This window comes from Carlito syrichta, unplaced genomic scaffold (genome assembly GCF_000164805.1).
Source record: "Carlito syrichta isolate Samal-C Ts95f unplaced genomic scaffold, Tarsius_syrichta-2.0.1 Scaffold309481, whole genome shotgun sequence".
NCBI lineage: Eukaryota > Metazoa > Chordata > Mammalia > Primates > Tarsiidae > Carlito > Carlito syrichta.
In genome coordinates this window covers 16,699-41,689 of record NW_007253577.1, presented here as the reverse complement: position 1 = coordinate 41,689, position 24,991 = coordinate 16,699, and the positions used below count along the sequence as shown (strand labels likewise).

Here is a 24,991-nt window from a genome sequence, read left to right as displayed (position 1 = left end):
TTGGGCCCTTCCTTCCTCCCCGCGCACCCGCGGCCGCCCCGCCCGCCGGCCGCCCCGCCCGCGCCCGTCCCGTCGCACAGGCCCCGCCCCGCGCCCGTCCCGCGCTCCCATTGGCCCGCCCGCGGCCCCGCCGCTGTTTGTCCCGGTTTTCCCGCCGCCCATTGGCCCGCCTGGGTCCTCCCAGGAAGTTTGAAAAAAAAAAAGTTTTATGGGCGGATGGACGGGGCCGGGGCAGCGCCGGGGAAGGGAAGGGCCGGAGCGGCGGCGGGCTGCCGAGAGGGTCGGCGGCGGCGGGGTCCCCGCGCCGCGGAGCCCGGCCCGAGAGCCCCTCCCGCTTCCCTGCGTTCCGCTCCCGCCGCCCCGGGGCGTCGCCATGACGGTGAGTGCCCCCCGGGCGGCCCCCTGCGCCCCAGCCAGGAGGAAGGCGACGGCCCGAGGCACGCCGCACCGGTCCTTCCCGGGCAGCCCCCTCCTTACTTTCCAGAGGCGAGAGGGGGTCTCGGCCGGAAGACAGGGTGGCCTCGGAGCACGGGGCGGCGGGACCTGTCTTACCGTACCCGCAGCCTCCTGCTCACCTTCCCCCTCCGACTCGTCCCCGGAGCCCCAGCGACTCCGAGGAGATGGGAACAACCCGTCCCGGGCACCCCCTCCTCACTCTTGCGGCACCAGCCACGGTGGGTTCGAGGCCACCCTTTCCCACCAGCCCTCCAACGCTCCAGGGGAAGACCCGATTTCCCCAAGCAGCCAGGAACTCCCGGGTCTGGTCTGGGAAGAGGCGCTCCCTGGCTCGGATGGGGCGTGCTGATCCGGGCCTGGGAAGGCTGGCCGCCCGTGTGGGCGCTGGCCCGAGGTGGGTGGGTGAGAAGGGGCCGGACCGCCCCACCCCGTGTCCGGGAGCCCATCTTGGGACGTCTGAAGCGGCGAGATCTCAGGTTCTCCCGGGCTTGCCACTTTGCAGTGGCTCTGGGGCCTTGGGTGGGGCAAGCTGCGAGTGGGGTTTGGAGGCACGATGGCAGGGCTTACCTTGCGGGTGAGCTCTACCCAAGCTCTATCAGTTACCTGTGCCTTAATTACCATGTTGAGCTTCACAACTGAGTTCTCTATGCTCCCCACTTCACAGCCAGATAAACTGAGGCTCGGGGAGGGGCATTGGTGAGTTACCCGAGGTCGTCCCAAGTGCTAAGAGAAGTAGTCCCTTTCTAGGTCAGTCTGGCACCTGACCATGATGTTCTGGAAGGGAAGGGTGGGGCTGCTTTTGATTTCTGGCTAGTGCTTCAGGGAGGCTCTGACAGCCTGGTGGTCCTCCTGGGGGGAGGATGAGCAGAGTGTGTGTATGTACATGTGTGGGGGGAATCCCCCTTCAAGAGAATGGAGTCCCTGATGAGGAGTGGGCTGGGCTCCTGCGGGGGGGCGTGGCATGCTTGGCCCCTGCCCTGTGAGCCTGATGGCCTGGCTGCTGCGCCTGGACTTCCTCGGCCTCCGCACATCCTGCCACCTCCCTGCTGGCCCTTCCTGTCGTCAGCATGGGCTCCATGAGGAGCAGAGAGGGATGTGGGGGGAGGAGCTGAGTCAGTGTCCAGGGTCCAGGAGGAGGGTGGTAGCATTGCCCACGGAGCACACATTACAGGTTTGATCCTTGAAGGTTAGTGTAGTGTCTTCATCAGGCAGATGAGGAAACTGAGGTGTGAGAGGTGGAAGTCACATGTGAGGAGACAGTCGGATGCTGGCTGAGCCAGAATTTGTATCCAGGTCTGTCCCAGTTTTCATTCCTGGGTGAGATAAGAAATGTACACAGTTGCCTTTCCCGGAGCAGTACTAGCAAGCAAGGGTAGGGCTGCTGGAAGCAGCATGTAGGGTGTGTGGAAGAGGGCTTCCCAAGGGAGGTGTTCTCCTGTGACTGTAGGACCTTGTCAAATAGAGATGGACTGGGCAGGGGGCAGCAGTGTGGATAAAGGCTAGAGGTCCTGTTTGGGGAGTGGCAGGAGCATAGAGAAGGGGCCAGGGAGGAAGACCTTGAGGCTAGGGAAAGCAGTTTGGGCTTTGGTGGGGCAGTAGGGAGCCATGGAAGGTTTGAGAGCAGAGAGGAGGCTCCTGACCACCATTAGTGGTATTCACTGGGCTCACCCAGGCTGCCTTCAGACCTGAGCCTGCTCCGAACTGATCTCCTTCTGCAGGTGGCACAGGTGTGTAGTGGTGAATGCTCGGCAGCTTCAGAGAGCTGCTCACTCTGGGTCTGGCCTGGAGTCAGGCTCCTCTTCCACCCGCTTTGCCTTAGCCTTAGCACAGCTTTGCCCCTGGAGCCTCCTTCCGCCGCCACTGCCGGCATCAAATTATATACTTGTTCACTTTTTTACTGTCTGCCTCTCTCCTAAGATCCACCAGGGCAGGGGCCATGGCTGTCGTCTACAGCTGATTTCCTGGCCTAGAACAGTGCCTGATGCTTTTTTTTTTTAATGGTTTATTTCTGCAAACACTTCCTGAGCCCTTGTCGGTGCTGGGTCCAGGGGAGTAAATAGCGTGTGTCCCTGACCATGAGCTGCATCTGTTGTAGCCTGTGAGGGGTACATAAATGACTTTGATATAGTCACGATGTGACAGAGACCTCGCCAAGGGCTGGGGAAGGGCAGCGCAGGGGGCAGCTGGCAGTGCGGTATGTCATGTGTGCTGGGAAAGGGACCTCAGAGGTGGTGGTTAAGCCAGGTCTTAAGGCCTCGGTAGGAACTCTGCTGATCATTGGAAGAAAAGGAAGCCTAGTCTTTCAGGCCGAGGACACGGCATGTGTGAAGGGCCTGGAGCCTGGTGTGCTGGGATGAGCCAGGGCTGCGAGGTAGTTTAAACACAGGGCCCCTCAACCACAAGAGGCCAGGCTAGAAGGATGTACTGAGGCTTTTATGCCATCCCAAGGCTGCTGGGCTTTGCTTTGAAGGCAACTGGAGCCACCCCTGGAGATTTTAAGCAGGCGTGACGTTAGGTCTTTTTGAGTGAGAGTGTTCAGAGGGGGCTGTGTCCGTGGTCCAGGTGGGAGGTGGGATGCGGCCAAGGTGGGCGCAGGGCCTGTGAGAACCTGTCAGTGCTCCTGAAAGGAAGGGGAAACTGAGCTTCCTGCTGGTGAAGGTGCTGGGGAAGCACCGGTCAAGGTTGCAGGTGAGAGATTTAGGTTCTCAGACCTCTCGACCCTGGGAGCAGGTTTCCCTGCCAGAGGGTTTAAAAATTCATGCTGGTGGCCTCCACTCCCCAAGGTCACCGTGCCATACCTCACACAGCATGCAGTGCATCGGTACTGGCCTGTGAAGAGTCACCAGGCTTCTCTGTGTACAGGCACATTCGGTCCCCTCGGAAAGCTGGGGGAGGGTAGGATCCCCCATCCCTTGCAACATCAGACAGTCAGGGCTCAGAGAGAGGTTATGACTCAGGAAGGTCATAGTAACCCTACTTCCCAGGCAGCCCTAGGGATCCCAGCCTGTCATCCTGGCCTCTCGGAGCCTGGGGCTGATCTCCCAGTCCTGGCCTAGTCCTGTCTGCTGCGTCATCTGCTCAGCCCTCGCAGGGGCTCTCTCCTGGGTCAGCCCAGTGATGCCAGCTCCATGGGCCCAGAAAGCCTGACTCCTCGGGGCCAGGTGGGGGTTGTGGGAGCTACCCCCAAAGCACAAGACTTTAGACCAGGGATGTAGAAGAGGGTAGATATTTACTTGGCAAGTTTTCCCTGGGGCCTGCTGTAGCCAGGCCCCATGACAGGCCCTAGGGCCACAAGAGGTCCCAGACTGGAGGGAAGTGGAGTCAGGTGTGGTCACTAGTCTTCTGTCTTAGCTTAGGACCACTCTGGACAGCCTCTGTCCCAGGTAGTAGACAGGGCAGGCAGAATAGAGAGCAGACCTGATGAACACAGCCGGGTTTGCCAGCTCTGAGCAGGGCCTGTGTCCCTTCTCTCAGACAGGTATGGCGGGGGGGCACTGCCAGCTGCCAAAGTCCCCTGACCATGACTGGATGGTTCTGGACCCACAGCTGCCCAAGCCCCTCTTGGTCCACTTGTCCACCTGAGAAGGGGCTCCCCAAGAGGAGGTGGGTCAGGAGAGGTGGCCAGGTCAGGTGGCTCTGGTTTCCAGCTGCCACTGTCACCGCCCACCCCACTGAGCCATGCGACAGGCTCCCTCCACGCAACCAGACACCTTGGCCTGGGGAGGCTGCGATGGAGGCTCTGATAGGTGGGCTCAGAGCCATGGCAACAGGTGGCCACCTCCTCCCTGCCCACCAGCCTGGCCCGCCCTGCTTTCCTCCTGCCAGGGGCAGGAGCTGAGACACAGCAAAGGGACCAGGACCTGGATAAGAGAGGTCTCCCCAGCGGGCAGAGGGGCCTGGTGGCTAGCACACACCAGATGGGCATGGTCAGAAAGATGCCAGGATGAGCAGTGTCTTCATCTAGGCCTGGGTAGGAGTTCCTGGCACGGGCCCCCACGGAATATGCTGCAGCTGGGAGCACCCAGGTCCTGGGGTGGTACCCCAGTGCGCAGCGCTCAGAAGGTAGGGCTTGCCAAGGCTGAGGTCCCATTGCCTTGGCCTTCCTAAAGAGATCTGGAGAGCGCCAGAGGGTTTCTGACCCTAGCCTGGGACTGGCTCTGTCTTCAGGGTCTCTAGGTGATGGGGGAAGGGCAGGACTGATTAGAACACAGGAGAGTCCATGGGTTGTGTGGGCAGGAGCGTGAAAATAGCCGCCTAGACTCATCAGAGAAACTGGACAGTTCACTGTGCCCTGCTACTCTGGGATGTCCCCTGAGCACTCTTTGGTCTCTTTTCACAGGCAGCATTCTCTCGGCCCTTCTCTCCCACTCTTGGGTGAGGGGTGGCCTGGTGGGAGGCAGCGTGGGCATCTGTGCTGCCTGTGCCAGCCACCCGGCCCAGCCTCTTGACTCTCTGAGGATGCTGGATGTTGGGAAAGGGGCCAGGGCTGTCTCGGTGGCTGGGGAGCCTGCTTGGACTTGAGGGGGTTCCCTGGGCCCTTTGCCCTCTCCATTGGCCTCCCAGGACTTGGGGGCAGGGTGGGCGCAGCAGCCCTCCTCACCAGCTCTAGCTTCCTGCTGGGCCTGACTCATCAGTCTCCTCATTTCCCCATAGCCCGATCTGCTCAACTTCAAGAAGGGATGGATGTCCATCTTGGATGCACCCGGAGAGGTAGGAGGGCAGAGGCGGGAGAGGAGGAGGCTGGCTTGTGCCGCTGCTGGGCCCTGTAGCCTTCTAGAGGCCCTGGCCTCTGGGTGTGGGGGGAGGTCTCGTGGGGGCAGGGGAGGGAGAGGGGAGGCTGCTAGCCATCGCTGGGCCTCCTGGAGCCATCCCCAGTGTGTCAGTGTGTAACAGGGACCGTTTAGCCCCTCCCAGGCCATGCCCTGTCCCCTGTTCTCAACAACAGCCTCTTGGCCCTCCCACCTCAGGATGCTCCTGGCAGGAATTAAGGGTCTCCCAGGCCCTTGCACAGAGATCACTGGCTTGAGACATACAGATTCCCAAAGATCCAGCCATAGGAGTGGGGCTCAGGGCCCAGGCGCTGACGTCTTACCAGCCCAGAGTCCTGTCAGTTCCTCAAGGCCTCAGTGGACACATCTGTGACATGGGCATGATGGATAATGTGGTCACAGAGATCAAGTACCCACTGTGAGCTCAGCTGATGACCCTTCCCTTTCTCTGATGAATCTGTCCTCAGAACCAGAAGGGACAGGGTCCGTTTTACCAGCTCTGCGCTTTCACTGCCAGGCCAGAGCCTGGGAGCTGGAGCTGGCTCCCTGCCCACCCTGCCTGGGAGAGAGCGTCTCCCACCCCTGCCCTGCGTGCGCCTGTGGCTTGGGTCTGCATGCAGTCCGCATGCCGGGAAGGCTCCGAGCCAGCGGGAATCTCATTGTGTTTCCAGCCCACATGCTTTATTCCCTCCAGCCCACAGCCTTCCGCACCCGTTGCCTGCCCGCCTGTGCCCTGGTGGCTGCTCTCCAGGCTCACACAAGGCCTGGCACTCTGCCAGCGACCCCTCCCCGGCCTCCCCACCCAGGGTCCCCGGAGGGCAGAGGGATTATGGGCCCCGCCTCGAACTGGCTGCTATTCATCGCCTGTTGCAAGGGTTTGGAATGTCCTAGCTGGAAGTGCCCTAAGAGTTCAGTCAGCCCCGGCTCTTGGTGCACAGACAGGAGACAGGGCCACGAGCATGTTGATCTCCTCCAGGCCTGGCAGCACCTTGGGCAGACCCAGGCCTAACATTTGGGGTGACTGAAGCCCATGGAGCTCCATCCAGCTCCCATCCCAGGCTATCATAGACTAGGCCCGGAAGGAGCAAAGACATCATTGGGCATAGAACCCCTGCCCTGTGTCACTGAGGAGCAGTTATGTCCCTGGCAGCACCTCAGTCCACTCGTGAGAGCAGAATGAGCCTAAGAGGGCCAGCTTCTTAGAACAGGCCCCAGCTGCCTGGTGCCTGTGTCTATACCAAGTGCTGAGAGACCCTCAAGGGGGGGCTAGGCACTTCTGACCTAACCAGAAGGCTTAGGGACTTCTTAGGAGCCCTGCTTTAGGGCTCAGAAGACTGAGGCTCAGAGAAGTGGAGACATTTGTCTAAAGGCACACAGCTAGGAAAAGAACAGTATAGCCTCGGTCTCTTGAGTGCTAAAACCCCGTTTCTTAGGGAGACCATGTGGAAAGGAGTATAAAATGTCATCCTTGCACACCCTTAAAAACTTTCCATCTTCTTGAGGAAAGAAAACTAAGTACTTGAAACAACAAACAGCATAGACAGGGCTTGGTGATGTGGGAGAACTCCAGGAGAGCTGGGGACTGGGTGACATGCCCTGACCCTGGCAGTGGGCGGACCTCAACTAGCATTCCAGCAGGGGTGAGCAGAAGCCCAGAGGCGGGCTAAGCTTGCTGTAGGCAAATCAGGCTCTTCCGGTGCCCCCATCCTTTCCCACGTGTCCTGCCAACCTAGCCCGGGGAGCAGAGAGAGACACTGCAGAAAGGTGCCCAAATCCCAAGTCATAAGTGTGCAGATTAGTGACTCTCACACACGGCACATGTGAGTAACCAGCACAAAGATCAAGAAACAGACATGGCCAGTACTCAGACACCTACCTCAGGCTACCTTCCAGTCTTTCTCCCTGGGGGACCTTCAATCCTTGACCACTGTGATGACCTGGGAGGCATATGGAAAAAAACTTGGGAAGTTCTGGCCCCACTTGGTCCCTCACTTGCTAGGCAAGTGACCTTACGCAGGTCGCGACCCCTCCCTGCTCTGTACTGGGTGGGGACGAGCACCTGAGGAGCCTTGACAATCTTCAGGAGGGGTCTAGGAGCATCAGCAAATGAGAGAAGGACTCCAGAAGGAAAGGGAGGGTGTGGTTATGAAGTGAAAGCCAACCCGCTGTGCAGATGCCACTCCTGGGGCTCAGAGAGGAAATGGGACAGGCCTTGTTTGAATTTTCTGACTCTGAGCTGCTGCCCTGCTCCTGCTATGTGCAGAATGGCCTGCCTGGCAGCCACCCAGGACATCTGCAGAATTGCACACATGGGCTCTTTCATGCCACCTCCCTGCAGCCTCCCTCCCGCCCGCTCACCACCACCTCTACTCCGCAGTGGAAGAAGCATTGGTTTGTGCTGACGGACTCAAGCCTCAAGTATTACAGAGACTCCACCGCTGAGGAGGTGAGACAACGGGGCAGGGGGCCTGCTCTTCCCATTGGGTGCTGATGGGCCCTGGAAGGGGCTGGGCGGCCTGGGCGCGGTCAGCAGAGTGGGTCTCCCTGGGGCTCATGTTGGATCGTCATGGTGGGCCCTCCTGCTGCAGGCAGATGAGCTGGATGGTGAGATCGACCTGCGTTCTTGCACGGACGTCACTGAGTATGCAGTGCAGCGCAACTATGGCTTCCAGATCCACGTGAGGCTGTGCGCCGCTGGGGGGTGGCAGGCAGCATGTCTGGAAGCTCCCAGAGGAAGTTGAACGTGGCTCGCCATCGAGCCTGGCTCCCCATTGTTTACCCAGAGACCCTGTCCTCAGAGCCTGGCAGAAGCTCTAGTACCAGCACTTAGCATATCTGGGGAAAGATTCTACAGCCGGCAGGATTCTACGTAGGCTGGTGGAGGGGAGGTTTTGCACTCTGCCCACTCCAGACTTGAGACCTTAGACACCCTCTTGGGAAGGAAGGGCCGCCCCCCCGGGTCCACTGTGGGGAGGGAGTCATGGGGCTGGTCATGTGGCAACCTATCCGTGGGGTGGACTTGCAGACCAAGGACGCTGTCTATACCTTGTCGGCCATGACCTCAGGCATCCGGCGGAACTGGATCGAGGCTCTGAGGAAGACTGTGCGTCCAACTTCAGCCCCAGATGTCACCAAGTATGTGCTGAGCTAAACTGAGGCCTTGGGGGAGGTGCTTACTCTTGCATCCTTGAATGAGCTTCTGGGCGTTTGCCCGCGGGCCCCATGGCTGTACCCCCTGGGCTTCAGTTTCTCTACCAACAAGACGGGACCAGGGTCGTGAGCATTCTTGGCATTCACCCAGAAATACATTGATGAGTTGAGGTTTGACCTGCTGTCCCTTTTTATCCCCCACGTCCTGAAAGCATGGGAACGGGCCTCCGCTCTTTGGAGAAGACGCCTGTGAGTCACAAGCCCCTGCCGAGTGCATGTCCTGTCTCTATGCTGTGGAGACCATGTCTAAGCCTGAGTTAGGGAGGGGAGGCTAGGTAATGTGGCCTGAGTGCACACCCTCCTGGGATGGGGAGCTCACTCCTACTGGAGGCCATAGGTAGTGGTTAGGGGGCTGAGTTACCTGATGGCACAGTGTGATCCCTCGAGGCCATGGGTGCTGGGACTTGCAGCTGCTGGGCAGCAGGAGCAGAGCATGGGATCGAAGGGAGCTGAGCGTGAGCCCCCCAGCCTGACGATACGCCGGCTGCTCAGCCTCAGGCCAGAGGCTTTCCCTTCTGTTGTCAGCTTCCTCATCTGTCAGGTTGGCACGTCACATCTGTAGGCGTATGAGGATGTGCCCGGAGCCCTTGTAAACTCTGATGTACTGTGCAGTTGGACTCGCATTTAGTACGTAGGCTCAGCTGCTCTAACAGAAACCCCAGACACGGTGGCTTAAACGGGATGCTTGTTTATTTCTCTCTCCAGAACAGTCCAGTGAATACAGTACAGTCCCTCCTCTCACAATGTGGCCCTTGGTCCAGAAGGGACTGCTTAGTCCCAGCCAGGGCCAGGTGAGGGCTGGCCCCGCCCTTTAAAGGGAGCCAGCCATCATGCCTGCTGAGTAGAATGCAGGCACATGTAGCTGCAGGGAATGCTGGGAAGTGGAGTTCTGGACTGGGTGACCACGTACCCAGCTGAGTTACTGTGGAAAAGGAGACATGCCACAGTTCAGCGCCTCCACCCCTGTCTGTGCACCCAGAGGTCCCTGTCTTCACCTCACCAGCTGTGACCACACGCCTCCCCTGTTCCACTGGAAGCCTCCTGAACCCGGGACATTTTCTCCAACATTTTAAACTCATTGGTCACCATTTGCAAAGTCTCCTGGTTGCTTTCCCCATTCACCCACCTAGTCCTCATGCCCATCCTGTGAGAGGCATTGTCCCATATTACAGACAAGGTAACTGAGGCTCAGAGAGAGCAAAGGAAACCAGATATCCTGGTCCCTCTGCTGGCAGGTGGTGGAGCTGGGGTGTTCCCAGGGTCTGTTAACCGTGAAGCTCTAGTTCTCAACCTCTAGGCTGGGCTGCTTCCTTCCCTGGATCTGTCCCAGCCCCTGGCACACAGGTGTCACTCCAGAAATGCCCACTGTGGGACTGAGCAGGCAAGGCCCCCCTGACGCGGCTCTGCTGGTGCCGTAGGCTCTCGGACTGTAACAAGGAGAACACGCTGCACGGCTATGGCACCCAGAAGGGACCCTTGAAGGCAGGGGAGCAGCAGGCAGGCTCCGAAGTCATCAGCCGGGGAGCTCCTCGGAAGGTAGATGGGCAGCGGCAGTCCCTGGACTACGTGGAGCTCTCCCCGCTGACCCAGGGCTCTCCGCAGCGAGCCCGCACCCCGGCCCGTGCTCCCGACCGCCCTGCCAAGCAGGAGGAGCTGGAGCGGGACCTGGCCCAGCGCTCCGAGGAGCGGCGCAAGTGGTTCGAGGCCACCGACAGCCGGGCGCCCGAGGTGCCTGCTGGTGAGGGACCGCGCCGGGGACTGGGCGCCCCCCTGACCGAGGACCAGCAGAGCCGGCTGAGCGAGGAGATCGAGAAGAAGTGGCAGGAGCTGGAGAAACTGCCTCTGCGGGAGAACAGGCGGGTGCCGCTCACCGCCCTCCTCAACCAGAGCCGCGGGGAGCGCCGGGGGCCACCGAGTGACAGCCACGAGGCCCTGGAGAAGGAGGTAGGTGCCAGGCTGGCCTCACCAGGACCCCCCTCACCCACCAGCACCCCTCCTTCCCCCCAGTAATGGGCGCTTGCCCCTGGCCCACTGTCTGGCACCTTACACTCTTGTGAGCTGGAAGCTTCTTCCCTGGACCTTGTGGTTTTTGTCCTTTCTAGTTCTGCCCTTAGCAGCCACAGGGAAGGGAAGGGGGAAGAGAAGGCGAGACTGTTTATTGTGCAGCTTCTGCATGCAGCCTCTTTACCTACGTTGGCTCACGTTATCCTCACAGCAGGTTCATGCCCTGTAGAGTTGAGCTCTTCACAGTTTTACTGGTGGGAAACAGGCTCAAAGGTGTTTCCCCTGCCACCTACATGATGCAGATGTCTGTGATCATGACGTCCTGTTGCCAATCCTGTCTAGTCTTCTCTGGGCCAAAGCTGTCCCAGATTGTTGACCCGGTCATCCAGGAAACAGCCAGAATGTCCCCCTTGCCCACATCTCCGTGCCAGGGCTCCTTGCCTTTCTCAAACCCAGAGCTGTCCCCAAGCCTCACAGGGACCCTGGGATGCTGGGCTGGCATCCGTGTAGAGCTGGAAGGAAGCCTGTGGGCTCCTCACCGCCTCCCAGCAGCCCCTCTCTGCTTCCAGGGCCTTCCCACTGACTGTGCCTTCTCCCTCATAGGTCCAGTCTCTTCGGGCCCAGCTGGAGACATGGCGTCTCCGAGGAGAAACTCCTCCGAACACACCCAGATCCCAGGAGGACGGCCACGTCCCCCCAGGCTATATTTCCCAGGTAAGACTGAGAAACTATTTTGGGGAATTGGGGGCAGCTTTCTGGTTGCTGTGTTATCAGAAAAGCCAAGGTTTTGGGAGCCCCTCCTGTGTGCTAGAACCTGTGTGAGGCTTTTGACATGCATCATCTTATTTAATCTCCCCACAGCTGGTGGGCATGATCACTGTGCCCATTTTACAGACAAGGCCATTGAGCTCTTGAGAGGTTATGTGACTTGCCCGAGGTCACTCGCCTGCAGGTGTCAAAGGTGGGATTTGAGCGTGGGTCCGGCTGACCACAGAGCTATGTGTGAGTTCTTGTGTGGCGCTCTGCACTTGGACCCTCCCCTCACCCTGGGAAGTCGGGAACCAGTGACCCTGAGAGTTGCTCCCTAAACACCGGGAAATTCTGCCCATGCCTGCCAGGCCAAGGCCCCACACAGGAGGTCTGCAGGACACGGGCACCTCCATGCCCTCAGGGAACACACCCTCTGCCTAGGGCAGCAGTTCTCAGCTGGGGTGATCTTGTCCCCCTGGGGACATTTGGCTATGTCTGGGAACACTTTTGGCTATGTCTGGGAACACAACTGTGACAACTAGCTCTCCAGAAAAAGTGTGTGTGTGTGTGTGTGTGTGTGTGTGTGTGTGTGTGTGTGTGTGTGTACGTGTACACATATACTTCTATAAATTTATTATACATTATGTTGATACAAAAGATGTTTAGTATATAATTTACTAATAAAAACTATATAGTACTTTTTATTGTGAATTCCACATAGCAGATGGGTTTTGCTCAAAATGCTTTCTGTGACTTTTCTATACTTTTGTATCCATAACTAATTAACAAACAGATGTTCTAACTTGCATATTGGTTGGGTTGACACTTTTGTTTATGCTAATGAGTAAGATGAGAAGACATACTCATGTATCAAAATATTACTTGGTCAGTGTTATGAGCCACTTCTTTGCTGAGTCGGATAATAGTTTTCTACTGAGAATATTCTACTAAAAATAGTTCTGCAATATTTTGTTCTATTTACAATGTCATGGTTATTGATATGACACACTTTCAAGTTTCATCTGCATTATTAACATTTTCTCATCACTTTCTTAAGTCGAGACAGTCAACAAAAAGATAAATTAAGCTCTGATTTGTAACGTTTACCAATTTCCATGGTATAAATACTCCCACTATGACTGATGTCAAGCTGCCAGCGTGAAGTCTCTGAACATGGACTTGGGGAGAGATGTCACACCATTCTATAGTAATTCTACCATGCAGATATAATAGACGTGAATAACCTCCAGAGCATATATAATAATAAAATAAAGTGAAATAATTAGGAAGTGATACATTTTGAGTACCTATTACCTTGTTTTTAATGGAATTCATTGTAAGTATAGAAATGTAGTTTTTAACAATGGCCATGCTGAACAACTGCATCATAAAATTCCTGAAAATTTGACAATCAGACGTCTGTAGTCAGCACACCATTGCCTGAAGGATAAAAAGATTCTGGGATCTGGGCCCTGGTCAGGAGGAGCCTTCTAGAAGGGGAGGTCACATGAGGGGGCTCTCAGAGAGGCTTTCTGAGAGGCGGGCGCTGAGCTGAGCAGGGCGTTGTGGGTGGGCACTGGCGGGGGCACAAGATGGAAGGCTGGTTGGTGCCTATTGTGGAGGCCGCCAGTGCCAAGCTGAGAGTTAGAGCCTCATTCCACAGACCTTAGGAGCTTTGAGGTCTGATGGTGGCATTGCGAAAGTGGTGTTGGCGTGGAGAGGGCTGGGAGAGGGCGAGGCATAAGGAGCTAGGACAACGGCTGGAGGAGAGTGGAGCGGCAGGGGGTCTGGAGGGAGGAGAACTTGGCATTGGATGATTGGGGCTGGGGAAGCCAGAGGGGTCCACAGGGAGTTTAAGGCTGGGTCACAAGGCCAGGAGGCTGTCTGAGGCTGAGTGGTGGACGGCAAGTTCACTGGAGGGAGACCAGCAGGGGAAGTTGGGGCCTGATGCAGAGGGCTAGCCTAGGGGTCACCTGGGCCCGGGGATGGGTGGGAAGGGACCAGTGTTGTCAAAGCCTCCCTTGAGGCAGAGGAAGGAGATGGTTAGGGCCTCTCCTGGCACTGCTGTGGCAGATGGAGGACGTCAGAGGCCTCACCCAGGGCTTCTAGCTTTGCTGTGCCCCAGGGAGCTCTGGGGGCTGCTTTCTGGGTAAGTGGGGCTAGGTGCATCCATACCCTCCTGTAATCAGAGCAGCTCCATCTTTATTCTTCTACTACTCTTAGAACCAGCGTTAGACTTCCTAAAAGGGTTCCTGCCACCAAAATGGAGTTTGAAAAGCACCCCTCTGGCTTCTCAGCTTACAGGAGAGGAAACAGGCCCAGAGAGGAGGTGTGACCTTTGAGCTGAAGGCCAACCTGTATCTGGAATGTAGGCGTCCCACCGGGCACCCCAAAGTCTGTCAGCGTTTTGTCCTGTTAGGTGGGGATGGGCAGGGGGACAAGTGGGAGGTGAGATGGAAGCAATCAGGAAACAGCACTGAAGACTGGGTGGAGGAGTGATCCCAGATGTGGAGGGCATCAGAGAAGAGGAGCCGAGTCATCTGTGTCACCCCAGGCACAGGAGGAGGCGGCTGGAAACTCGGTGGACCTGGAGAGGTGAAAGCTGGAAGGGATTTCCCAGCGGGTGTCTAGGGCTGAGCTGGTGCCCCTATTTTTGGGTCTGGGAGTGGGGCTTGCCACTACAGGACAACGGGTGGGATGTGGGGCTTTACCCACTGAACTTCAGTGCCTCTGACCAAGGGGATCCTTCCAACCTGTTGCAGTGGGGGCCACAGGCATTTCTGTATCTACTTCGATGCCCATGTCAGAGGTGGCAACCCAATTAGGATACTTTGGGCCACTCAGGATGGTAGGTCAGAGAGCAGCATCTGGCCTTCCAGGGGCCCCTCTTTGTGAGCTGGTTCTCACCTCCTGACGTCAGCTCCTGCACCCCGTTAACTGCCGGGTCTGGCCTTTTCTCTTTTTTTGAAGTCGGAGTCTCTGTTGCCCAGTCCGGCAGTGGCCATGAGCATGCTGGGCTCAGGCGATCCTTCCGCCTCAGCCTTCCAAGTAGCTGGAACTACAGGTGTGTGCTACCATGCCCAACTTATTTTTTGATTTATTTAAAGATGAGGTCTTACCAAGTTGCCCAGGCTGGTCTCGAACCCCTGGACTTAGGCAATCCTCTCACCTCTGCCTCCCAAAGTGCTGGGATTACAGGCCTGAGCCACTGTGCCCAGGCTTGGCCCTTTCAAGAATTGCAGTCCCTACCCTTTATATTGTCGGGCTCACCACAGGTGGGTACAGGCTCACCTGCTCCCTTGCTCAGCAGCCCCGTGCCCAGGAGGCCTCGTGGATTGGTCTTGTGAGGCCTATGTTATGGGTGCTGGGACTGAAGCCCAGAAAGGGCAGAGGCTTGTTCAGTTCACTCCAAAGTGTGGCTAGGATTAGGACTCCATCTGTGGGACTCCAGATCTATGTTCTGTTGTCCTAAGTCAGGAGACATACAGAGGCAGGTGCCCCCCTGCACCCACTCTGGACACCTGGCCCTGGCCCTTCCCCTATACTGGCCACTGCAGCCTGGGTGTGGCTGCTGGAGGTGTGTTGTTCGTGGGGAAATACAGTCCCTCATCTGTCCCTCTGCCTCAGTTTCTTCTTTGGCTGCCCCCTTCCCTTTTTAATTATCTTACACATTTTCTAATTATATTTAAAAAACATGTTTTACATTTTTAAAAAACAATTCAAACAAATCAAAAGGTTGGAAATGAACACATGCAGGCGCCCACCCAGGAGTCACCTCCGTGGCTGTTGCAGCCTGTCTGTATCCCTTTTCTGTAGCTGCTGTAACAGATGACCACAGCTGCTTGAATAATGCACATGTATTACCTGACAGTTTTGTAGCCTAGAGGCTGACATGGGTCATACTGGTCTCCACCTGGGGCATCAGCAGGACTGGGTTCCCTTCTGGAAGGTCTGGGTGGGAGCCCCTGCCGCCTCCAGCTTCTGGAGTTCCCCCGCATTCCTTGGCTCCTGGCCCCTTCCTCTATCTTCAGAGCCTGCAAGGGGAAGTCCTTTTCCCTCCCTCGCTCTGACTCTTCTTTCCTGGTTACACTGTCTCCCTGGGACTCTTCAGTCTGCCTACTGCATCCACTTCTGAGGACGTTTGTGATTACCTTGGTCTCACCACATAATCTAGGCTGATCTCCCGACTTTAAGGTCACCTGATTCGCAGCCGTAATTCTCCCTGCAGCCTTGATTCCCCCTTGCCATGTAACATGACATAGCCCCGTATCCCAGGGAGTAGGACATGGACATCTTTGGGGGGCTGTTATTCTGCCTCCTGTCTCATCCTTCCTACCTATCTATCCTTCTGTGTTTCCGTGTACATGCCCTTAATGTACAGTTCTACATGTTGTTCCCATGAGTGGGCCCATACTACATGTGTGGTCAGAAGGTAGCTCTTGTCACCTAACTTTTAGGACACGTTTCCGTAGCCGTTCACATGGCAGCTCTGTCTTTTAACAGCTGCCTACGCCTTTGTAAGGCTCGAGCCCATCATTTATTTAAGGGTTCCCTGGTAGGCATTTAGGTTGTTTCCAGTTTTGTCTGTTAGGAACTTTGCCGTAGGGAATACCCTTGTCCCGAGTCTGCACACATGTGCTTTCTGTAGGATCATTCCTAGGAGTCGATCTGCTAGGTCCGGGGATGGGGTTGTTGACGATGACGCCACCAGACCTCACCTATGCAACCCGTGATGGTGGTGTGCTCCCAGCAGTGGGTATTATCAGTCTTTTAAATACTTGTCTGTCTTGTCTACTAAGCCTGACTTTACTAGGTCAGATATTCCCTGTCTAAAGGAAACTTGCAGTTTGACAGAAGCAGAATCTTTGAAGGCAGAGGAGAAACTACCCAGAGACAGAGCTAGGAGAAACCTTTAAACTGGGCTGTAAGCCAAGTGAATTACCCAGGGAGAGAAAGTTGCCAAAATAATGTTCCAGGTAGCAGGAATAGCATGAGCTAGGACTTAGAGGTGTGAACAAGCTCTCTGTGTGTGTTTTTTAAATAACCATGAGGTTGCTTAGTGGAGAGGGACTGGGGGTGAGGCCACAGGGGTCAGCCGTGGGAGCAGGAACTTGACCCCGCAGGATGGGGAGTCCCCAGAGGACTTAAGGCAGGAATGACAGGGAAAGTGTGCAGATGAGGAGGGTGGGGTGGGGGGAGGGTGACAGGGGCAGGTGCAAGCTGGAGGTACCAGGGTCTAGGGAGAGGTGGTATGCCTGCCCTTAAGGCGTCTTGCCTGGAGGCTGGGGAAGGGCCATTGTCTTGGGACACTGGAGCCAGCTCGTGACCTCCTGGCCTCTGGCCCACAGGAGGCGTGTGAGCGCAGCCTGGCAGAGATGGAGTCCTCACACCAGCAGGTGATGGAGGAGCTGCAGCGGCACCACGAGCGGGAGCTGCAGCGGCTGCAGCAGGAGAAGGAATGGCTCCTGGCTGAGGAGACAGCAGCTACAGCCTCAGGTGCAGACCCTGGGGAGGGGGTGGCACAGTGGCCTGGGCCCTGAGCCTCCACCCTCAGCCTCCTAGCAAACCGAGGAGGCTTTAAACAAGGGTGGGAGTCTTGGTGCCAGATTTGGGGCAAAGGGTCAAGAGAGGTTGGAAGCTCCCAGAACTGGCCTCAGCCCCTACCTGGAAAGAGAAACTGAGGCAGTAAAAGACCTCCTCCCCCACTTCTATGAGTTATAACTCCTCTGTCTCAGGGACCTGCAGCCCTGAGGAGTCTACCTCAAGCTACATGCTGGGGGAGAGAGAGACTGGTCAGCCTCAGAGCCTGTCCTCCTAAGAGTGCCATCTCCCTAGGTTCATGGACCAGACCCTAGGAGAGCAGGGGGAAGGTGTGAGCACTGCCCAAGCCTGCATGTCCCACATGTTTCCCACAGGAGCATCCTTCATCCTGGCAGTGCCCCAGGGTGTGGCCTCATTTCACAAATGAAGAAACAGGAACTCAGAGAGTTTAGTGACTTGTCCCAGATGGCACAGCTTAGAGGTGGCAGAGCTGGGATGGGAGCCCAGACCCTGACTACAGAGCCATGCTCTGACCCCACCCTCTATTCTCCCAAGCCAGGAACAAAAAACACCGGAGATTGTGGGCAACTCCCTCCCCTCCCTCTGTCCACTGCACACCTCCTGCGTGTGCCTGGCACATCCTAGGCACCACCGAAGGGTTTGCAGAATAATAGAAATTATGGAAGAAATGACATGGTCTAGAGGTCACAACCTGCTGATGCTGTCTGTGCCAAGTGCTCATGCGCTCAAACCCGGCCCAGTGCATTTTGCGTTTTAGGAAGACCCCCCCAGTGAGGGCTGCTTGTGTTAGATCCTCCTTCCCTTCAGCAGGGTCTGGCTTCACCCCGTAATCTCACACTGAGGTTCCTTCAAGGAAACTGATGAAAGTCACACTTAAGTGGAATAAATAAAGACCATAACTTAGCCTTGTGTCCATTCAGGTTGAGGACTGCCACCAAAAGAATGATGAAAGAAACTTTTGATGTTTAGAGCTTTTGGATTTCAGAATTGTGAATAAAACTATGGATGAGTCTTGCTGAATTCTCACAACCCTATGTGTGCGTAAAAAAAAAAAAGCCTCAATCCTTGGAGCTCACAGTGTGAGAAATTAAGCCAGTGGGAGCTGATGTTTAGGCATTTGCCTCGAGCCATGCCTTGAAATAAATTCTCCACACACGTTGTCCAATATCCCATGGAAGGAAGGTGCTGTTGTTACCCCATTTTCCAGATAAGGGACCTGAGGCACAAAGGGGTTACCATCACCTGTGCAAAGTCACATAGTGAGGACATTTGTCCTGACTGCAGAGCCCAAGCTCTTGACCACTAGGCTGGGTTAGGCAGATGGACCTTGTTCAAGAGCCCTCTAGCCTCTGCAGGGATGCTGTGCTGTGTGGAATCCTGCCCAGAAATCGCTAGCAACAGGAGGTTCCAATGCTTAGACACTGAGGTGTCTCCTTGGTAGGGTCCATCAGACAGGATTATCCTCCCTTGATAGATAGGCTCAGAGAGGTTGAGAAACTTACCCAAAGCCACTCAGTTCATGATACAACTTGGCACGCTCTGGACTCTTGGTCCATTGCTCTTTACCCACCACTCCCTAGTCCTCTCTCTACCACTACATGTGGAGACTTGGAGGAGATGGGACTTGGTGTTGCTACCCCTCTCCAATCTCACCCTACCTCTCTACCTTGTTTCCAGCCATCGAAGCCATGAAGAAGGCCTACCAGGAAGAACTGAGCCGCGAGCTGAGCAAAACACGGAGTCTCCAGCAGGGCCCAGATGGCCTCCGGAAGCAGCACCAGTAAGATGGCTCCTGGGCCCAGCTGTCCACCTGGTGGTTATGAGTTGGGGAACTTTGCTGGTGCCCCTTGGCAAGAGACACATCAGTTTGACAGCACCTAAGACTCCAGCTCCAGTCTCATGGACACAAGGAACAGAAGTAGTGGGGGGCTCCACCAGACCTCCATGCCAGTCCTCCTAGACAATTCTTCGGGCCCCTTCATATCCTGTCTGGTCCTGGCCTCTACCCTCCTCTTTGCCCCTTTAGTGTCCCCTCGAGCTGGGCTGCAATGTCACTGTCAACCAGTAGGTGTCTCTCCCTGCCACAGAGCACAGTTCAGGAATGTTGGGGCTTTGGGAGATTTAGAGATGGGCTCCTCCAAGCCACCCTCTCATAGAAGAGACACCTGTAAACTGGAGAGGCTATCACTGGTTCACAGCCCACAGCAGGCTGAAGACAAAACTAAGGAGGGAACCCCAGAGTCCTGAGCTGCTTTGAGTCGGCCATGACCCAACTCCAGGGTTGGAAGGAGGCAAGAGAACCTATGCTGTCCTCTCCCCCGTGGGGCAGGTCAGACGTGGAGGCGCTGAAGCGGGAGCTGCAGGTGCTATCGGAGCAGTACTCGCAGAAGTGCCTGGAGATTGGGGCGCTGACACAGCAGGCTGAGGAACGTGAGCACACACTGCGGCGCTGCCAGCAGGAGGGCCAGGAGCTGCTGCGCCACAACCAGGTAGGCCCGGCCCCAGGTTGGGGGCACAGGTGTGTTGCAGCATCCCTGCCCTGACTACCCTGTTCCTCCCAGGAGCTGCACACCCGTCTCTCAGAGGAAATCGACCGGCTGCGCAGCTTCATCGCCTCGCAGGGGGCAGGCAGTGGCTATGGGCGCAGCAGTGAGCGGAGCTCCTGCGAACTGGAGGTGAGCACCCTCCCTTGTGTCAGGTAGCCTGGCAGTTCTCAGGGCCTGGGGCTTGTGGACCACCCCACCACACACAGGCGGGGTGTCACCTGCGGTGGGGAGCACCAAGTCTCCCAGGGGCTGGGCTGCTCAGCTGATCCAGAACACCTACTGTGTGCCTAGAGGCAGAGTCCTGCCCTCCCATCCCAGTCCTATCACCTACCTGCCATGTGACTGTGGCAAGTCACCCCACCTCTCTGAATCCCAGTAGTTCATATATAAATGATGCTAGCACCTCTCTTACCAGGAGAAGTGCAGTGAGGAAATGTGTAATCCCAGAATCACCCTGGTGTTTTCTTAATTTTTTTAATAACCACTTGCATCAGCCTGCACTCTGTACCTAGAGCTTCTGTAGGCTTTCTTTGTGAACTCATCTGATCTTCCTCACAGCCCCTACATTAGATTGTCAGTGTTCCCGCTTGCAATGAGGAATCTGTGGCACAGAGAGGTCAAATACCTTACCAAAGACTGCAGGCTAGAGCTGAGATTTGAACCAGGCAGTTTGGCTTTGGTCTAAGCTTTTAAGCCTTCCCAGTCCTGGCTGGACCTGTCTCCTCCTTGCTCGAGTCAGCAGCACCTGCCGCTCAGAGCTGGGGAGAAGTTATTGGGGTGGCCTGCCAGAGGATCAGCCTGCTCCGGTTCAAGTAGGGCCATAGTACGGCTTCTTTCCTCCTTCTCACCCCCTTTGAAGGCCAGTGCTATGTGGGAGCTACAGCAGAGATGACCATGAGGTACCCCCTCCCACAGGCTGGACTGAGTGTTAGGGGGAAGGGAGAGCAGGAGAATCAGAGAGGGCTTCTGGGAGGAGGCTGCCTCCAGCATGTTGGGAGTCTGGGTGCAGGTTAAGGGCTACATTCTGGGGGCCTGAGGCAGGGAGAAGCCAAGCCATGGGTGCTGTGGGCCAGAGCACCTCTGGCTTCTGGCCCTGGGTCAGCCTGACACCCATGACCCCAGGTGCTGCTACGAGTGAAGGAGAATGAACTTCAGTACCTGAAGAAGGAGGTGCAGTGCCTCCGGGACGAGCTCCAGATGATGCAGAAGGTAAGGCCCGGCTGGTGGGGTCGGGGTGCAGGGAGCCCAGCCTGTGAGCACCTGCTCGGTGCCAGGCACCCTCCTGGCCGCATCATTTCTTCAGGCTCTCTTTGTGCCTCTCCGACATAGGTGCCATTATTCTCATTCACAGGAAACAGGCTAAGGAAGAGGAAGTGGCTTGCCCAAGGCCACACTCAGTCTTGTTTATTTAGCATTAATTTGTGTGTAATTATTGAGCACCTACTATGTGCCAAGAAATGCTGGGTGTGGGGATGCAGCTGTGAACAGAATAGACCAAAATCACTGTCCTGTGGAGCTTGCATTCTGGCAAGGAATCATCCATATTGCTAGGAGTACGGAGGGCCGGGACTCAGCCCAGGCCTGAGTCTGGCTTGCCAGGCCCATCCTTGGCTGTCCTGTCCCTCTACTGGAGCTCTCTGCCAGTTTGGGACTGGAAGTGGGCATGTTTGTGGCTCTGTGGCCAGGAGCTGAACCCATGTTCACTCCCCTGAAGGACAGGTAGCATTCAGTCCCAGGAGAACCCAAACACTGGCCAGGCCGGCCTGGCACTCGCCTCCACCATCCCTGCCCTGTGGTAGAAAGCTTCACCTCCCAAAGCCTCAGCTCTCACCTCTTGAGTGGGATGAGAATGACAGTGAAACCTGTGTCCTTGGGTGGTACTGGGAGTGTTGTGCCCACGGCCGGGGCTGTGGGGAGCCTGGCGACTGGTGCAGAGAACAGGGGCACATACATACTGGCCCCTGGCACGCCCCCCAGGACAAGCGCTTTGCCTCGGGAAAGTACCAGGACGTCTACGTGGAGTTGAACCACATCAAGACGCGATCAGAGCGGGAGATCGAGCAGCTGAAAGAGCATCTGCGCCTCGCCATGGCAGCCCTGCAGGAGAAGGAGTCCATGCGCAACAGCCTGGCGGAGTAGAGGTGGGTGCTGCGGGGAGGGCCCCACGGGATGGGCGAGGCTGTGGCCAGGGTTGCTGGGCCTGTGGGGATGAACCCACAGCTCACCCACAGCAGGGACTCGCTGGCCACCTGGGCCAGGGCACCTCCTTCTCCTGGCTGCCCCGTCCCTTTCTGTAAATGGGACGATATCCCCAGCAGCACGGGCTTGTTGCAGAGATGCAGTCAGACTTGGGCCAGAGGCTGCTTTGTCACCTTGAGCTGTTTCTTCAGGGGTGGGAAGGGCAGTTCGGGAGCCAGAACCTGGCAGTTCCCACGCCAGTCTACACCCCACCGATCTGCCGGGTCCACTCCCAGCTCTCCCTTCAGATGGCCCTTACCAAGCCTGGGACTCTGCCTGTTGGTCTCCCATGGCTCTTGATCTAGCAGGCCCTAAAGCATGCCTCTTTCCCTTTTCCTCACACCTGCCAACTGGAGTGTCCTTTTTGTGACAAGGCCTTGTGGACTCCCAAGGCCCATGGGAGAGGCTGCCCTGTGGTCCAGACTATTTGGGGAGGAACTGGAGGAGCATAGACCTGGCTCAGCCTTCGGGTCTGGGAGGCAGCCACTTACCATGCTTGGCTGGCCTAAGTCAGGTGGGGCCAGGCTGGGAGGCCTCCCTGGGCCTCATGCTGTCCCTCCCTATCTTCCAGGTCCTCATGGTCCAGTGCAGCTGCAAACCCTCCAGTCCAAGGGACCAGCCGCCCTCTTTCCCTGCTGGATGGAAGTCAGAAGCCAAGCTTTCTCCCCACCCTCTGTGGGCCACACATGTACTCACACCCACCACATACAACACATACGTACATATCTCTCTCACACACACACACACACACACACACACCCTGCGTATCTGAGCGCGCCCCTCGCACTGGGTCTTACCTTGCACCTTCTTCAGGATTTTATATGTGAAGAGATTTTTATATAGATTTTTCCTTTTTTTTCCCAAAACACTTTATACTTTTTAAAAAAGCAATTCCTGATGGCCGTGTGCCTCCAGCCTCGACTCCCCTGTCTCCAGCCACTCTCTGCTTGGGCCTCTGGACCATGATCCTGCCCCAGGAGTCTGGCGGAGGCGCAGGCAGTAACCTGGCGGGTTGTCTCTTGGGGGAGAGGCGGGAGCCGGCCATCCTCTTCCTACCCTACCTCCCACTAACACTTCCTGCCCTGGACAGACTCACACCCTGGGACTCGGGACAGAGGGACAGATGGACAGAGGGAACCAGCGGCCATCCCCACACCCACAGCCTCCTCGGAGGAGTGCTGGGCATGGAACTGCTGGAGCCACAGTGAAGGCATTTCCCTCCTGCTCCCCGAACCTTAACTTAATAAAACATTCCAGCAGCTCTGGCGTCCTGGGTGGCTGGACAGAACAGGAGTGGAGATCGGGGCTTCTTGAAGTGGCTTCCCCACACATCCACCCACACCCACCCTTCCTGAAGTGTGCATGTGAGCTTTTGAGGGCAGGTTCAGAACCCAGGCCTCTGCAGTGAGGACACTGGTGTTGCCAGTGTGGCCTGCGGGCCAACAGCAGGGGGCTTCACAGAAATAGCAAGTCCAGCTCCACCCCCTGATCTGCTGAATCAGAGTCTGCATTTTAACAGGGTGCCCCAGTGAGTCGCAAGAACCTTGAAGTCTGAGGAGCCCTGGAGTCGGGGGCGGGGCCCAGACCTTGCAGAGGCCAGGAACTAAGACTGCCCCTGACCATGACTTTGGGCAAGTCACGTCTCCTCTCTGAGCCTCAGTTTGCTTCTCCATCAAACCGGTGCCTTTCTCTCAACCCCAGTCCTGTCTCTCTCACCCCCACATCCTGGACAGGGGTCGGGCTGGGGGCAATGGATGTGGCCACCCCAGGCCCAGGTCCACTAGACTGAAAGGCCTCACCACAGCTGACTGTGCTGACCATGGTCCCATGTGGGGGTAGGACGAGGCCCCATTTCTGAGCCACAGAACCAGGCCACAGCCACTGGAGTCTCAGGAGGTTGTGAGTACCCAGAAGAGACCCTGACCCAGCTGGCAGATTGAAGAGTGATTCTGAAAGCGGCTTTGAGCTGGGCATGTAATCCCAGCACTTTGGGAGGCATAAGCGGGAGGATTGCCTGAGCCCACGGCTTCAAGACCAGCCATATTCTCTACGGTAAGACAAAAAATTAGCTGGGTGTGGTGGCGCACGCCTGTAGTTCCAGCTACTTGGAAGGCTGAAGTGGAAGGATCACCTGAGCCCAGCAAGTGGAAGCTGTGGTGGCCATGAGCAGCGTGCCACTGCACTCCATCCTGGGCGACAGAGTGACACTCCAATTCAAAAACAAAAACCAAAACAAAAAAACGGCTTTGAAATAGGGCTCTGGCAGATGGAAAAATCAGGAAGGGTACACCAGACAGGCAACAGCAAGAGTATCTCCTAAAGACCCCAGCTGGTTCAGGGAAGACCCACAGGAGAGCCCTCATGAGCGTGGGGAGAACGGATCCACTCCTTCGCAGTGACGGGGTCAGGAGTGCATATGGGATTCCATTCCAGCCACGAAATGCACGAGGCGGCCTTGGGTGGGAGTTGGGGGGCATCTGGGGAGGTTTTCCGTACTCGTAGAAAGGGGCACAAGGAAGGGAGCCTCTTTCCTGGCCTTGCTGCCATCTGGCCTCGTCAATGTATTGGAAATGGCAGAGCAGAAAGAAGAGTCAGGGCCCTCAAGCCTTCCAGTCACCCAGCCTTGGCCCAGCCTCAGGACGGCTTAGGAGATAAGGAGCATTCCTAAGCCACTCAGAGATAGGATGTTTGCGACTGGCAGCCCAGTATCCAGAGAGTTGGGCCCAGAGCCTGTGCCCATGCTCACCCTCCCACCAGTCCTTCTGGCCAGCTCTCCATCCCCTCCCCTGCCTCGTATGGCCTCAGTCTAACTCGGGCGTCCATCTTGCACCTGGGCTGTGGCAACATCCTCCTCACTGGTCACTCTCCCACCTACCTGTTCTGGGGCTGCCTGGATGGGCTAAAAAAAAACAACACAGGCTTTGGCCTGGCATGGTGGCTCACGTCTGTAATCCCAGCACTTTGGGAGACTGAGGTGGAGGATTGTTTGAGGCCAGGAGTTCAAGCCAAGCCTCTACAAAAAAACATAATAAGACCATGTCTCTACAAAAAAATCAAAACATTAGCCAGGCATGATGGTGCACACCTGTAGTCCCAGGTACTTGGGAGGCTGAGGCAGAAGGATCATCTGAGCCCAGGAGGCTGAGGCTGCAGTGAGCTATGACCATGCTACTGCACTGCAACCTGGGCAACAGAGTGAGACCCCCCCAACTCCAAAACAAAGCAAAAGCCAGGCCAACCTGTGAAAAAGTGCTCCACACCAGTCATCGAATACAACAAGCTCTCCCACTATTAGAGCAGCTCAGGTGAAAGGGACTGACGACACCAAGTGATGGTGGCCACGAAGAGTGGGATTCTCCCCTGTGGGAAACGGTGTAGTAGTTTCTTTTTTTTTTGAGTTGGAGTCTCACTCTGTCGCCCAGACTGGAGTGCAGTGGCCGTTCCCGGCCCCCGCAG

The 24,991-nt window shown here is 56.6% G+C and overlaps 1 protein-coding gene across 1 annotated transcript in view; it reads left to right on the top strand.

Moving 5' to 3' along the window:
* TRIOBP (TRIO and F-actin binding protein) overlaps nt 1-22,796 on the top strand; it is a 59,255-nt gene extending 36,459 nt beyond the window's left edge. The window contains exons 10-22 of the mRNA XM_021717239.1: nt 5,110-5,166; nt 7,564-7,671; nt 7,814-7,903; nt 8,251-8,360; nt 9,854-10,379; nt 11,043-11,153; nt 16,538-16,685; nt 18,429-18,531; nt 19,081-19,240; nt 19,313-19,426; nt 20,420-20,506; nt 21,275-21,438; nt 22,107-22,796. Coding sequence (XP_021572914.1) covers nt 5,110-5,166; nt 7,564-7,671; nt 7,814-7,903; nt 8,251-8,360; nt 9,854-10,379; nt 11,043-11,153; nt 16,538-16,685; nt 18,429-18,531; nt 19,081-19,240; nt 19,313-19,426; nt 20,420-20,506; nt 21,275-21,436 — 1,776 coding nt within the window. The 3' untranslated portion in view covers nt 21,437-21,438; nt 22,107-22,796. The remainder of the gene's footprint in view (nt 1-5,109; nt 5,167-7,563; nt 7,672-7,813; nt 7,904-8,250; nt 8,361-9,853; nt 10,380-11,042; nt 11,154-16,537; nt 16,686-18,428; nt 18,532-19,080; nt 19,241-19,312; nt 19,427-20,419; nt 20,507-21,274; nt 21,439-22,106) is intronic.
* The last annotated feature ends 2,195 nt before the right edge of the window (nt 22,797-24,991 follow it).